The sequence below is a fragment of the Rattus norvegicus genome, chromosome 16, assembly GCF_021556685.1.
Source record: "Rattus norvegicus strain SHRSP/BbbUtx chromosome 16, alternate assembly SHRSP_T2T, whole genome shotgun sequence".
NCBI lineage: Eukaryota > Metazoa > Chordata > Mammalia > Rodentia > Muridae > Rattus > Rattus norvegicus.
In genome coordinates, this window is record NC_141549.1 from 66,743,895 (window position 1) to 66,760,763 (window position 16,869).

The following is a 16,869-nucleotide window of genomic DNA, read 5'->3' on the forward strand; positions in this document are numbered from 1 at the left end:
AACCAAGCCTACTATGAAGTAACTTACTTAGGAGTATCTCCTTCCCAGTACTAAGTTCAGTTCCAGTTGATGTAGAGATGTCGAGTAATCTAACGTCTTGAGTCATTTTGCCTGATTCCAACTATGAGGCAGCCTTTATCATATCAGGGGCAATTTATTATGCAAGTCCCAACCGTCATAGGCACCCGGGTTTGCCCCATCTCCTCCTGACATCCTTAGCACTGGATCATCCAAACAGGAGCCTCACTAGACTAGGAGTGTCTGCTTGTACATATCATACTGGCTTCTCTTCCTCACTGACATTTGTCTGAACTGTTAGAATTTTACTTTTGGAACCAATCTTCATGTTGATGAGATTAACCTTGGGATGAGTCAGATGAGTCCGGGGTCAAAAATTTAAATAAAGCTGGACATTTACGAAAGATTTAATCACAGTATCAAGGTGAGTACTGACAATGTTTAAAATGATATAGAGTCATATAGATTTAACATATTTATAAATTCTTAAAAATAGAACATATTTACAAATTCTTAAAAATTCTTAAAAGTTAGGCTGATACACATTTGAGCAAACTTACAGAGAATTAAATTCGGTTTTCCTCTTATCCACAGTTCCACCTCGAGTTTCTAAACCTCCTCAAACAAAAGACTTCCAAGGCCCCTAGGTCAACTCCTGATTTGAGTGCCTCTACCTTTAGTATAACATGCTATCTCATATCTACCTTTAGTATAACATGCTATCTCATATCTACCCGGACACCTTGTCAATGTAACTTAAACTTTAAAGGATAAAAGTCAACTAAACTCTCCGTGTGAATAAAACTTTACCCACGCCTCTCACTGTCTGAAATGTTATGTCTGGCACAATGCCTGACGAGTGCCCAAACTCACAGGCTCCTACGAATATCCATATGTTTTTGCTAACTAATTTAACACCTATGAAATACAGCCACAAAGCAGGTCTGAATGTGGACGGGCATCTTGCTGGAGCCACCTGTTTTACGTAAGACCGCAGATTATAGCCATATTTACCAGGAGGGGGTTGAAAGGAAAGGGAAAGGCAATTGGGTACTAATTTCCTGTCTCCCGTACAACCCGTCACTGTCTTCTGCTAAGCATGCTTCATTTTCCCTTCCCACCCACGGCTTCAAGCTTTAGGCTGTTACCCAGAACCGCATGCGCGCGCGCGCGCACACACACACACACACACACACACACACACACACACACACACACACACACACACACACACACACAGTGCTACATTCTGTGAAGTTCTACAGGAAACAAGTTTTCGTTTAATTGGGCAAGTATAAATAAATCCCACAACTGTCTGCCATTAGAAGTGCTTCGCACCACTAAGTAGCTGCTCAAAAAAAAAAAAAATTGGAAGGGTGTGTGTGACACTAAATAAAGTAACTGGTTGTAAGAAAAAAAATTTCTCGGGCTGGAGAGATGGCTCAGCGGTTAAGAGCACCAGACTGCTCTTCCAGAGGTCATGAGTTCAATTCCCAGCAACCACATGGTGGCTCACAACCATCTGTAAAGAGATCTGATGCCCTCTTCAGGTGTATCTGAAGACAGCTACAGTGTACTTATATATAATAAATAAATAAATCTTTAAAAAAAAAAAGAAAAGAAAAAAATTAATTTCTCAAAACTCCATATGAAAGGAGAGTAGTAGAGTTAATCTTTGCTCAAACTGCTCTTCAAGGAGCGTCAGACCTTCCTGCTAGGTTTGCCACTTTCCTGAGTGCACTCACAGCTTAGCCTTTCCTTTTCTGCACATCTATTCTGGGCAAACTGGCCAAGGTTGGACCTTCTGAAGGCCTTACTTTTCCCCTTTAGAGCACCTAGCTCCACCCGGCAGCGGCTTCCTGACTTGTGGCTGCTGCCGCCTACTTTCTTAGACTCCTAACTCAAATGGGATGTTTTTCTCTCTCCTCCCTCATAGCAATGGCTGTGGTTTATAGCTTGCCTTCACTGCTGTTATTCTCTGGCTAATGCAGTGGTCCACGAGCTTCAAAAAACTCTTGGGAGACAGAGGCAGGAGTTCAAGGTCACCCTCCCTATTAACAGCAAGTTGGAGGCCAGGCCAAGCTTGTGAAATCCTGCCCTGAGCACCAAGGGTTGGGTCAAGACAAAAATGCTGCTTTATAATTCCTCTGTGACTTCACTTCCGTGAGCATAAGAAACCACAAAAACCGATGCTTAGTAAACGAGCTCATAGCTGGAGAGCTGACCCTCCGGACACCATTGGGTGACCTACCTGGAGCAGTGCACACCCTAGAGGTGAGGATCCAGGAGAGCCAGAAGGCCGACCAGCTGGCTACCAACCAAGCCCAGATCCAGGGCATTGAGTAGGTAGGCCCGCCCCTAAATCTACATAATTTGTGAGCATTTGGGGTGCCTGAAAGGGCCGGTCTTACTGACCTGAAGCTACAGGACATCCATGACACAGGGTAACAACATGAAAACCAAGAAACTGGTCTCGGTAAAAAGCCAATATTGATGGTGTCACATACGCCACAGACCATGAACCATGACTCATTGCAACGAAGATTTGTGGATGGGCGGTTTATTGTGGGACACACCATGACACCACAGCTTCCAAAACAAAACGTTTTCTCTATGTACATAGTTTTGGGTGTTTATTTCCTTTTGTGGGGAGGTAGCAAGGGTGGAGGGTTGCTACAAGGGGACAGGGAGAGGATTGGGACCGGGGTGCGTGATGAATCACTTGACCATCTGACCACCAGTCCAACTGAGCATCTCAGTGCATAAAACAAACATCACTTCAAAGTTTTATGAGTGACTATGGGAGGGAAGTAAATCTACATTTCTCTTTGTGTGTGCAATAAACATATATTCGTATGCACAGCTGTAGATGTCTGATGTTGACATGATACAGCATTCTTGATTGCGCTCCACCTTACTTTTCAAGCAGTGGTTCTCAACCTTCCTAATGCCTCGACCCCTTAATACAGCTGCTCATGCTGTGGTGACCCAATCATTAAAATGCTTTTGAGTTACTTCATTGCTATAATTTTTCTACTGTTAGGAATATTACCTGTATTTTTCAATGGTCTTAGGTGACCCCCAGTGAAAGGATCATGACCCTAAAGGGATTGTGACCCACAGGCTGAGAAATAACTGTTTTAGAAGTCATTCCAATCAACAAACCTAGAGTTCCTCCATTTGGCTAGGCTGGTTGTCAATGTGCCCCAGGGATCTACCACTACCCCGAGTGGGTCTTAGAAACATGCTCTCCTCTGCTGTGCCTGAATCTTACTGGGAGTGGGGTGCCCAAAATCGTGTTCAGATCTGCATGCTTGCACTGAAGGTACTTTACCTGCCTCCCGAGGCCTTCCTCAGTAATTTTTAAATAATCTATACTTACTTTCTTGGCAATTTTAAGTGACAGAAATAAGTTAATTAGCATGACTCCACGATTAAAAAACAACCGAAACATGCTTCTGCCACAGCAACTTACCTCTTAGCAGCAAACTGTTTTTCCAGATATTCATTGCGAACCAGTCTTGTGTCTCCAAACTGGCATGTGAGCTGCGGGTCACAGCTTACATCGAGTCTGCACTGCCTCAGAGTGCCGTGTATGACACCATACTCTCTAGTATTGGTGTAGCAAGACGACAAGTAAACTGAAGGCAAAGAAGACGGGACAGTTGTTTGTGTTTGAAACAGCACGCACAGCTGTACGGTGACAGCTTGGAGATCTCACTAACAAACCAAGGCCACAATCAGCAGCTATGGTTGTATCGCAGTAACGTGGACTCCCACACTGGATGCAAGGGAAAACAGAATCCTGGCCTCTCTCCACGTACCTGTTAGTGATTGACGGTTAACACGTACAGGCATAAGACAGCCCTACAACATGGGTCATTACGTAAACTTACATCAGTGACTCCACAGTGTGACTAATGGGTGATTACACAAACCTGTCAGAAGTCTAAACTGGCTACTCTAATAGGTGTGTACTAGAATCTAAGTGCTTTTAACTTTCATATCCCTAACGACACAAGACATAAGTCACATACTTATACACTGTTTTCTATCTAACATCTTTGATGAAGTTTCTCTTAAGGTGCCTGATGCAGATTTTAGGCCATTTTTCTCACGGTTCCCCTCAGGGGGTCTTTGCACACTTGAGCGGACAGCCCTTTTTCACAAATAGGCTCTCAAAGTCTGCAGCTTTGCTTGTATTTCTTGTCTGTATAAACTTTGAACTTTGCAACCACTGCTAGATTCGTCCTTACTTGGATGGACTTGTTCACATGCACCCTCCTCACCCAATTTCTGAATCACTATCACGGTACACAACAGAAATGAGCTGAAGTACTTAAGTTTCTACAGACTGCAAGCAAGGGTCTGACTTCCAAACCCTGAAACCAACAGCAGATTCTGCAGTACCACATCTGAAGCGTTATCTAAAAGGTCATTATTATTCAGATAACAATATTTTCTTTTTTCAAAAAACCTCTACTCCAGAAAACTCCCTGAGCTTTGTAAGGTTTTACTATCAGGAGTGGTGGTTCTGTAACCCTAAGGGACTCGGCGGCGGTGGACAACTGTATGTGCCCATCGGTTGTTTGATGAGTTGATTAGAGTCCTTGGCAGTATCTGGTGGCAACTGCAAGTGATTGTGAATCACACGGGGGCAATACAGCAGATTGCTCCTTTCACATCAACTTTGTACAAAAAGAAAAGAACAAAAACCTCTCTAAGAATGGTGCTAGAAAAGCAATTATCCACAACCAAATGCTATGGGCTGTAACAGGGCTTTTAATGAGTGTTCTTCTGGTTCCGTTAGGAGCTCCTCAGGGGCTTCTGAATGTATTCCAAAGCTTGTGCCACCCCACTGACTTCAAAAACAGCAAACGCTGTCGTGCTCGTCAACGGATTCCATCGCTCTAATCTGCTCCACACGCTGACAGATGTTCATCACGCAAAAGCCCCTCAAAATTTCCCAGTTCCACGTCTATTAGCAATGTGGCACTAACTAGTCAGGCAGCTTCCCATTTCAGAACCGCATCCATGATTGTCACGTCCACGGTGTCACGAGGCCAGCACCAGGACTGCCTGTAGAGCCGAGCTTTGTTCCACTGGCAATGGATTTCAGAGCGCACATTTCCATCTAAGTCCAGCTAAGGCAAGACTTAAGATCCTGCCTTTGGCATTGCTACTGAGTTATGTTCAATCTAAGGCCATCTAGGCTTCCTCTTACGTTAGCTATCTGAGGTTGCTTTTGCTGTGACACAGGGTCACACGTCAGCCTGGTTGTCCTGAAACTATGTAAACCAGGTTGGCCTCACATTCAGAGATCCACCTGGCTGTCTCCTGCCGGCTGGGATTGAGGCGACCAGCGGGCGCACGCTTTGCTGTCATGTTTAGTTGTCACGAAGACTGCTTGTGTGCGTCAAGTGCTGATTCTCTTGGATGTTCTACGTCAAGAACCACGTCATGGATGAACAAGGATCCTTTTCTTTCTTTCCGTCCAACCCTTTGACTTTCTGTATTAAGATGAAGAACGCTAAAACACACATTTGTGACTTGATCGTAGGGCTTAAAACTGCTTCAAATTTTTTACTGTCTTTTTTTTTTAAAAGATTTATTTATTTTATTTATGTGAGTACCCTGTAGCTGTCTTCAGACACACCAGAAGAGGTCATCGGATCTCATTACAGATGGTTGTGAGCCACCATGTGGTTGCTGGGATTTGAACTCAGGACCTCTGAAAGAGCAGTCAGTGCTCTTAACCGCTCCAGCCCCAGTTTTTTACTGTTTAAGTCAGTAGCTGCATGCTTTTCACACATGTTGACATCCAAGTGGTTGAGAACAGGTTATTTCATGTCTGACTTTTTCCTCAACCGTTACAGCATCGGGATGACAACGTAAAGTCTGGTTGGATCTCAAGCCACCCTAGATCTCAGAACCTCGGGTGAGAAATACTAAACCTGTATCACAGAACTGGGTATACTCGAGTGCCAGACCAGTTTTACGAATGCTAGTGTGTACCTATTGCTATAATCAATCATGTTTTTCTTTTATATACTGAGAGCATGAACCATTTTCTAATGTTGAACTAGCCCTACGTCTCTGGGGAATACATTCCAACTGACAGTAAAGCAAAAGTCAGTGAACTTTTAAAATGACGTTTGTTCATCTGTAGGAGGTCAAAGGATGATTGCATGTGTCTGGTCTCTCTCCCATGTGGGCTCTGGCACTGAACTCAAGTCACCAGGCATGGTGGCAAGTGCTTTTCTCCACAGTGCCCTCACTTGCCTTAAAATGTGGCACACACACTGCTGTATTAACTTTCCCACACTCCCTGCAGGTTCTACCTGTATCTGAATGGCGGCTTACAGGGCAACAAGGTCCAGGTGACAGTTTTGCTGTTTTGGTGTTAGGGCGATGACAGACTCACAGACTCAGGATGTATGCCCCTTAATTCCATCTCCTTTTTTACTGTTCTTAACTGAAGCAGAATTACATCACTTTCCCCCTTCCCAATCCTTTTTCTAGTCCCTCCCATGCCCTGTGCTCTCGATGATAGCACCTTTTCATTATTTTTATATAGTGTACACACGTACACACACACACACCCCCCACCTGCTGAGTCCATTTTTGCTTTGTGTACATGGTTTCTGGCTTCAGCTGACGAGCAGGAAGGAGGTTCTTCCATCTCTAGTTCTCCTTCTCCGGCTGTCATTAGTTGCTTATAGTTCTGTGTCTAAGAGTGGGACCCCTCAAAAGTTTTCCTCCTTCCACTTTAACATGGCTAATAATTGGGTATGCACCTGGCTTGATTCCATCTTCTAATAAGAGATTACTTATAATTTAATGCCTAATTGTATATGAACATTCAGCAGTGAGCCTATTTTAGGCCGTGTGCTGTCAGTGCGGACGAATAACTGCTAATCTGATTCCTTAGTGGAGATGTGTTCGGGCGGCCTGTTTTCTCCTCTGGCTGTTGTGTGTATGATGTTGCTATCCGACTGTGCACGAAGGTCAGGAGACAACTATGCACCTGCCCCTCTCTCCCTCTCTCCCTCTCTCCCTCTCTCCCTCTCTCTCTCTCTCTCTCTCTCTCACACACACACACACACACACACACACACACACACACACACACACACACACACACCCACCCACCCACTATGGAGTCTGAGGACCAAGTTAAAGTTGTCAAGTTACGCAGCTTTGTCAAGCTCACCCACTTTTACCCAGTGGGTAAAAGGCCAGGGCACTAGCCTTGCCCATTTCTCTGTGTGAGCCTTGCTTACTGCATATGTAAGAAACTGTACATTCCATCTAGGGTACAGACCCGTGGGTAGAGTTACTAGTATATTAAATGATGATAATGTCCACTAGATCTACAGCGACGCTTCTTCCAATCTTTAGTATTGACAATCCGCATTCTTTCCTCCCATTTGCCCATCTGAGTTACCCTGGCTAGATGCTTGTTAGCATTACCTTTTCAAAGAACCTGATTTTGTTTTGATTTTAAACACCCAACAATTCTCCTTCTCAGGTTAACTCCTGGCTGATCTGCGCCCATCCTCTGGTTCCCAAGGCACAGCCTAGGCAGTTGGTCCTGCACGCTTCTCTTCTAATAGACGCACCCAACGCTGGGCATTTTCCTAAGCGCTGCTTTTGTGTCCCACCAAATCTTGTGTTTTCATTTTCACTTTGTTCAAGGTGCCTTAAAGATCCCCTTGTCTTTGAACTGCGCTGCTTAAGGAGTGTTTGTTTAATCTTCAAATATTTTGGGGCTTTTCCAGGCAGCTTTTTGCTATTTCAACTTTTAAATTTCATTCTGATCTAAGAGCAGGCTTTGTATGAGGTATGTTTTAGGGCAGAGATGTGTGAACGTAAACAGAATGTGTACGATGCTATAGTTGGAATAGCGTGTAGCTAAGTATTAAATACCGGTGATTGATGGTGGTATTGACTTCTATTACACGATTAGTGACTTCCCATCTACCAAATGTGTCCGGTTCTGATGAAGGAGTGTTGAATTTTGAAATATAATAGTGGATTTATCGATATCTCCTTGAAGTTTTATGAGATTTTGCTTGAGTATTTTTTTTTCTTTTTCCAATTACTAAGCACAGAGGAAAACTTTGAACTTGTGGAGAACTTCGTGGCTATTAGGATCCCAAGAGGATCAACCTGCCTTGTCTGCCTCCCAGTTGGCTCTTCATTACCTACCCTCATTTCTTTGAAGTAATTTTCTAATTTTTAGTTTGTTTCAAGATTATAATTGCTTGCTGAAACACATTTATGACGGCTTCTTTAACAGAGTTAGGAGAGAGGAAATAACTTTTCTTCAACAGAGTGAACCTGGCTTTCTCTCCACGTACATAGGCAGTCCTCATGCTCAGAAGCAACGGCCCAACACAAAATGGACTCCAGGTTTTTGTGAGCTTTTTTGTTAAAGTTTAGTGCTTCGTCTCCTCAGTTTCTTTGGTCTATCTTCTCTTTTCTTTTGACAGAGGAAAATAACATGAAGTTTGGTGAACATGGAGGTGAAGGGGATCTGAGAGGACTTGGGGAAGGGAAGACTATGCTCAAAATAATATTATGTGAGAAAAAATAGAAATAATCGAAATGTTTTAGAATAATCCCAGGATGCATGTCAGTACAGCACCGCAGTATTTTTACAGAGCAGTTTTACTAATTATGTTGAGGTTTTCCTGAATGGCGATAAAGTAAAAAGATTGTTATTATGTCTTGGGCTTTATGAGACATCCAGCCTTGGTTTTATCATGTCTACCAAAGCCATGCCGCTTGGGGAAACTGCCAGTAATCAAAGTGAACAGTTAGCCCCAAAAGGCAGACCTGAAGACCTTGTTCTCTTTAGGGCTTACACTAGTACTCTGGGGGGTGTCTCGTTGTTACTGCAAGCAGGAAAAGCACATACAACACACCCACTCAGCCTCCACTGCTTTGTGCAGGCTCGAACGCCTGGATGTGGGAGAAGGCTAAGCTCTGGACTTGGCTTTCAGCACTGCTACCCTAGGAGGAAGGGGCAAGTCCTTGTCACAGAGCAATGGTCGGGGGTATGGAATCTGATGCCGGAGGGCAAAGGATGGCAGAGATGAATAGTCGAGGCTCCATTCTTGGTTACTACTGGTACAAGAAAATGGTCACCTAGTTGTAATCTAGGCTTCCTACTTGGTTTCTTCGGACACCACATTTGGTGGCAAGCGCACCTCCCTTCTCTACTGATAAAGGTGTAATGGTCACACCTCACCCAAATTCCCGAAGTTCCATCTAATACCCAGTAGGTCCCATCTCTTAAGCTGCACTACTTTTAGTCTCATGACAAAGAAAATAAAATTTTTATTTTATTTTTGGCAGAAAAAGCCTGTGCCAATTGGTATTTCTGGGTGGTGGACCCCAGTCTAGTTGGGGCAAACATAGGGTCCAGAAGATATACTGTCAACTATCCTCTAGCCTCATGGTCCTCAGTAGACCTTCTTTCTTCCTACGTTTGGAACTTGTACATCTGTTTTACATGTAAAATCCAGGGGTTTCGGTGTAATTACTGGGAAGACTAGAAACTGTCTACTTCATTTTTTTGAGGCACATGTGTATTGGGAGAGCCAAAGATTTAACTTAACCTAGTTTAATGCTGGGTCAAAATAAACATAAGCGAACCAGAGAACCAGAATTTTTATATAAAAATTCTATAGAAATGTCACCTTTCTCTGTCGTCCTTCTGATCTTTGGGATGGTGAATTTCTTCCCAGAACTGGCGTCTGTGTCCGTAGTCCACAAAGATTCACCATCTGGGCTCCTGTACTTATCATTCTCGTTCATTTCCATTTTGATAGAGGTCTAAAATCAACCCAAATTATTAAGTTATGATCATTAAGTGCGCTTCTTACCAATGTACCTGAATTCCTCGAAGAAAACAGAGTAACAATACAATCTGAGTCACACTGTCAACAGGTTTCAACTGCAATTTGCTACCTTACCCCAAATAGAAAATTGAATAAATTCAAAATATCTTCTGTATACATTATAACCTTTAAAAGTTTATGACAGGGCTGGAGAGATGGCTCACTGGTTAAGAACACTGACTGTTCTTCCAGAGATCCTGAGTTCAAATCCCAGCAACCACATGGTGGCTCACAACCATGTGTAATGATGCCCTCTTCTGGTGTGTCTGAAGACAGCTACAGTGTACTTACATAGTAAATAAATAAATCTTTAAAACAAAAAAGTTTAGGACAGACTATGCTCCTGTAATTTACTGGATTACAAAGAGCAACTAAAGCGTCTCTATTCCTGAAAAACTTAAAAATTTCCACAGTAATTTTTATAAACACACCAAAACTCTTGCTAACTATTCTATTCTGTAAAAGTTCATGTTTCTATACACCATCTTACCACACTTCTATTCCTGGCTTTAGGAGACACTTAGGAGAGTCACACATTGCTCACTGATGACCATCCCTACTCTTGGGTGATAGCAAACAAGTCATTGTCCAATTGCTTGTTGCTTCACAGGACAAAATGGCAACACTTAACTCAGGTTAGGAACAATGAAGACACTCTGCCTTCCATCTGTCCTCCTCCTCCAGACAGACTCCCTCCTCAGATTGTTTCCTTTAAGCTTTCTTTTTAAAACATTTATTTTATGTGCATATGTATGTATGTATGTATGTATATATGTATGTATGTATGCATGCATTACATGTATGCAGGGCCCCAGAGGTCAGAAGGCGGCATTGAATGGCCTGAAACTTGGGTCCTCTGGAAGAGCAGCAAGCGCTCTTAACCGCTGAGCCCTCCCTCTCTCCAGCCACTCACACACTGATTCTTTACCTCTCAAAGTACTTAGTTATTAGAGGAAGTGATGGAGCTTCCATACAGAGAAATTTCTGTAAAACAGCATTTCCTATGGTCAGTAAGCTGCTTGAGGCCAACTACTAAGCTCAAACACTAAATTGTAACACCAATTACGAGTTGATAAAATTCTGCAGAGAGTCACAAAGGCTAAGAGTACACAAGGGTTTACAGAGGACCCCTTCTCAGTCTCTATCCTTTCTGTGGCCTCTGTAGGAGACCTTGTGATGCTCCAACCGCAGGTAAGAGTAGGACTGAGCAAGACAGTGAGTCCTTCATTTGTTCACGGTGGCAAACACTAGTGAGCTTCTTCCAGCAAGGTTCCCTTAGAGGCAAGCAGATCTCTGTGAGTTCAAGGCCAGCCTCCTCTTCACCTCTTCACAGTGAATTCCTGAACAGTCAAGACTACATAGTTAGTGAGACTCTGTCTCGTACAAAAGGGTAGCATCTTTACAATGTCCAGTAGTGAAAGCTATGTCCACTTGTTAGCTTAGCAATGAGAAGGAAAATAATTTAGAGGAACCTATAAAAACCTCTCCGCTAGTCATGGCTTGTCATCATGGAGCAGCTATTGTACCTGAAGAGGAAGAGCTAGGTGGTGGTCAGTGCTGCCCTTCTGGTTAAATTTTGCACTCAGAGAAACCGAACGGCTTCAGCTGTATGTTTTCGCACAAACGTTTCTCTAGTAGAATTTACTAATAAAAAATGTTTCTTAAAGATGTTATTTGAAAAACAATATAGGGTTCATTCAATAGCCTCCCCTGGCTACATTATAGGTTTTTTCTTTTAAACCAGTCCAAACAGACCAGTCACACTCATAAAAGCCTTTTATACTCATGTATCTATCGCAGGCTCAGAACCATTACATTTGTACTGTTAATTTTGTATAAAATACATAACATATATTACGGAATAGATACAGTATTCCTATGACTTTTATAAATTTATACAGATTGTTTACTTTTCTATGCTTAAAGTAAAATCAAAATGATGAACCAAAAGTAAAAAAAAAAAAGTTTACTTTTATATACTTAAAATAAAAAGTTGAGTCTCAAGGGTTTGTGGTGATGTGTCCTCTGGAGTACTAGGACCGTCCTAGGTGTAGAATAGAGTAGGAAAAGGAATAAATTCAGTAATGAGAAACGAACAATGGATATAAAACAACTAAAGAACATATGAACCAAAAACTAAGTTGCTCACAATTAAAATGTCTATTCCTATAGGCTTTAAAGATACATAATTAACAAGTTTGAGCCAATATACTTAAGAATTAGATAAAAATTCTTGAGAAAATATCTTATTAAAATTGGATTTAGGAAAAAAATTGGCAATCCTCCATTTAAAAACTAAGTAAAAATGGATTTTGAAAGATATTATTAATAAATCACAATATTAATTTATCTCTAAAAAAGCAAGGGACATTTAACAATAGGAAAAATATCCACTTTTTATTATAGAGAGTGGTGATTTCAACAGACACAGAAAGAACAAGTGAAACTTAAAATTAATTTATATTTTATAAAGCTTAAGAGACAGGACTAGAAACCCCCACAGTCTGACTCTATATATAAATAGAATATATAAATATATAAAATATATATATTCTACTAAAAACTATGTTAGTTGGAAATGTAAAGAGCTTTCTTCTTAACATCAAGAACAGATAAGGATACCTGCTTTTACCACTTCTTAACAGTGTACTGGAGCTGCTCATAGAGCAGAAGAAAGAAAATGTAAGAAGAACTTTTAAAAAGTAATTGGGAAAAAGTGATGCTAGGTGCCTGGGCTTGGGAACTTCAGGGACCGACAGAGACTGACTCAGTTCCTGAGGGAAAGCTCAGACTCAAATGCCAAGCAAGTTGTATAGAATGTTAGTCGGAAAGGAAGATGTAATAATGGATCAGAATTCTACTTCTACTGCACAAAGAACATTACACTTGGCAACGTGCCGGACTTCTCTCTGTAACAGTATCTATGTTACAGAGAACTGTCATTGTAGATCTGAGTCCTTTATATGGACCACCTCAAGTCTACTGAGAAGTACAATATTGAAAGGACAAATAGAAGTCAATTATATAGGTCTACCTCGAGTTTTTCTATTAGCCAGTGAGCAGGACCTTGGGCAAGTCATTATCTTTCCTTTAAAGCACATTATCTTATATGTATAATGAATCTTTACATATTTTCATAGACAAGTTGATGGCAAAAGAGATAAACTCTTGAATAGTTGGTCTACAGGTTTAAACACCTCAAGGTCTATTTTTCATACTTATTTACTTATGATTTTGTGTGTGCGTGTGTGCATACTCATGTGTGGTGGGGTTGTATGTTTCATAATGTAGAGGCCAGAGGACAACTTGGGGGGAACTAGTGCTAAGCCACTGCTGGGCTCCCTCACAGTTTAATTGTATTTTTATTTTTTATAAGACTATCAGGGACATGAGTTCTAAAGACTATTAATTATAGTTGAGAAATCGCTCAAAACAAACACGAAACACCACGCCCAATCGATTCCCACAAGATATTTCAGCTGATCACGAGTGAGTATTCCTGGGACAGCAGTTTCAATTGAACACCTCTGAGAGTCCTGATCTCCTTCGGTAAGACTTGCCAGCTATCTGAACAAGAACAAAGTTGGAGCTGGAACGATGGCGCTGTGGTCGAGAGCGCTTATTGCTGTTGCAAAAGACTCAGTCCCTGGCAATCACAGAGCAGCTCATCCCAAAGGGCTAAATTAAATCAAAACTTCATTTCCTGATTCCCATTATGCAAATGGAATATATTTCCTCTGCCCCACTGTCTCAATCTTTCCAGACTTTTCTGCTCATTTTGATTCTCCATATTCCTATCAACAGCATCTATGTGTGCTGCAACTTGATGGTGTACAAAGTTGACCCAGGACCTGTTTGCCTCAGCCTAGCTTGCTTCTCTCTCCCCTCAGGCTACTTTGATTTTACACTTCTGTTACTCTTGAAAGAACCTCAATGACTTCCACATCGGTCTCTCACACTCATAAGCAACTTCTGACTCATAACATTATCTGGCTTCCTATATTTGATAACCTGACCAATATGTTTTTGAAATAATATAGTCATCCACAGAGTTATATGATTTGCTAATTCTGATTTTATAGCTTTATATACTCTTTAGACATTCATTTTTAGCTTCGTAGTAACTCATCTTTCTCGAATTGGTCTTCACAATTTCTTTAATGTATACCGAAAAGAAATCAGGAGATGCTTTTTAATTACTTAAAAATAGTTCAAAGTGTAACCTCTGAAAACGTGATTAGAAAAAAACCTCCCCAAACCATCTTGAGGATGAGGGATGAAGCTCATGGTAAAGAAACAGCCAAATGTGTATATATAACGCCCGGCTCGGCCCTGGCATACAAGTCATAGCACACACATAAACCTTGTGGTTTAATTTGGCTTTCGTTATCTGTGAGACGCGTTCACACTCATCCTTCTGTGAACCAGCCTACTGTTCTTCCACTTCTAGGTTTTAAAACACAGAAATGAGTCTTTTAATGATCTGTAAAGCTTCTATACAGAAATTGTCATGATATTTATCTTTTGCTTAATGATAGCTTCTTCCTGTAGAAAACTTTATAACATGTATAACAATAATGCCTTTTATTTTATTTTATTTTTTTTTTGGTTCTTTTTTTTTTCGGAGCTGGGGACCGAACCCAGGGCCTTGCGCTTCCTAGGCAAGCACTCTACCACTGAGCTAAATCCCCAACCCCATGCCTTTTGTTTTTACACATGGCATCTTCCTCTCAGAAAACATCTTGTGTGTTCTCATTCTCAAACTTTAATTACACTCTCGTCAAAGGGTGACACTTAATCTTCATTGTCAATGTGACTGGGTTTGGAGTCACCTAAAAGGCAGACTTCTGGGTGTCCGTGAAGGTGTTTCCAAACTGGTTTAAACTGAGGAAGTAAAACTCATCCTGAATATGGGTGGCACCATCCCATGATCTGGAGTCTCAGGCTAAATTAATGATGGCAGTGATGATGATGATAGTGGAAGTCTGCTGGGAAGTAAGTAGCATCCTTCTCTGCTTCCTGAATGGGATGCAGTATGGACATCTGCATTGTCCTCCTGCCACTTCCCCACCAGTATGGATCATAGCTCTCTTCGAATTGTGAGCGGAAGGAGACTCTTATTCTCGTCAGCTGCTTCTCCCACACATTTTGTCCCACCAATCACCACCACCACCACCACCACCACCACCACCACCACCACCACCACCACCACCACCACCACCACCACCACCACCACCACCACCGCAATGCGCTCAGCTAGTCCAAGTTGCTCTCAATACACATACCAATGATGGTAGTAGTAAACTTTTATTTTTCTGTCCACATTTCTTGTTATTGCTCATGATGGCGTTTTGGTTTTGTTTTATTGTCAACTTGCACAAGCTGAAAGGCGGCACCCCAGCTGGGGAGTGGCCTCCACCATACTGGTGTTGAGCAAGTCTATGAGCATTTCTTTGATTGGTGTGGAAGAGTCTACCTCACTATGGGCAGTGCCATGCCTGGGCGGGTGGTCATGGGGCTCATCAGAAAGGAGACTGAGAAAGCCATGAGAGCAGGACAGTTAACAGTGCTCCTCCACAGCCTCTGCTTCAGTCCCCACCTCCAGGTTCCTATTCTGAGTGCTTGCCTTGGCTTCCTTCAATGATAAACTAAAAACTGTAAGGTGAAATACACCGATTCCTCCACAAGTTGGCTTTGGTCATGGTGTTGAACACAGCAATGGAAACATTTAACCCACGCTTCAGGACACTGATCATCTGGGTAGACTTCCAGGTGACTTGTAGTTGTGCATCTGAAAAAGCTCACTTAAGTTTTTAAACCACTTTCTAGCAATTATGTATCTGCAGAATGCTTCCTGTTAGATAACTAGCTTTCCGGCCAGTTAAAAGCTACATCTTGGAGATGTCAAGATGACTCAGCAGGTAAAATATCACCAAGATGGTGGATCTACATAAGGAAGAAGAGAACCAATGCCTGAAACTTGTCCTCTTGACTTCTACACAGACACATATACACCACCCCAAAGTAACAGGATCAACAAACTCACTGGTGTGTCTCTATATTAATGGTCTCAATTCCCCAATAAAAAGACAGAGGCTAACAGAATGGATGTGAAAACAGGATCCATTTTTTGGCTGCATCCAAGAAGCACAGCTTAACATCAAAGACAGCGATCTTTTCAGGGTAAAAGGGCTGAAAAAGATACTCCAAGCAAATGGATATAAGAAGCAAGCTGGTGTATCCACTATTAATATCTGACAAAATAGACTTAAAACCAAAACTAATCAGAAGAGTTAGGGAAGAATACTACATATTCAAAGAAAAACCCACTAAGAGGACATTCCAACTCTTGACATCTATACAACAAACATATGGGCACCTGTATTTACAGAGAAATGCTAGTGCTAAGTGGCACTATATACTAAACAGACCTAGCAGATTTTTCCATATTTCACTCAAACACAGAAGAATATGTCTACTTCTCAGCACATACAGAACTTTCTCCAAAACTGACGGTCCACATACTCAGACACAATGCAAGTCTCAACAGATACAAGAAAACTGAATTAACTCCCTGTACCCTATCAGACACCATTAAAGCTGGATATCAACAATTAGAAAGCTTACAAACTCATGGAAACTGAACTCACTACTGAATGAAAAATAGGTCTACAGAGATAAAGAAATTAAAGACTTCCTAGGATTGAATGTAAATGAATATGTAACATACTCAAACTTATGGGACATGATGCAGGAGGTTCTGAGAAGCAAGTTCATAGTACTAAGTGTCTACATAAAAAAGTGGAGAGGTCTCATACTAGTAACTCAACGGCACACCTAAAAGCTCTATAAGGAAGAGAAATCACCACCACAGGAATTAGAGGGCTAAAACAAATAAACAGAAGCAAAAGCAATCAATACAAGAAGCAATGAAACTATGTTC

The 16,869-nt window shown here is 41.7% G+C and overlaps 2 protein-coding genes across 1 annotated transcript in view; one reads left to right on the top strand and one right to left on the bottom strand.

Annotated features, from left to right (window-relative positions):
• Erich1 (glutamate-rich 1) overlaps positions 1-16,869 on the top strand; it is a gene marked incomplete at its 5' end in the record, with an annotated part of 52,793,804 nt that overhangs the window by 35,873,335 nt on the left and 16,903,600 nt on the right.
• Positions 1-16,869, bottom strand: part of Tex15 (testis expressed 15, meiosis and synapsis associated) — a 59,949-nt gene that overhangs the window by 27,720 nt on the left and 15,360 nt on the right. Inside the window, 2 exon segments of the mRNA NM_001106087.2 lie at positions 3,494-3,659; positions 9,726-9,861. Coding sequence (NP_001099557.2) covers positions 3,494-3,659; positions 9,726-9,849 — 290 coding nt within the window. The 5' untranslated portion in view covers positions 9,850-9,861.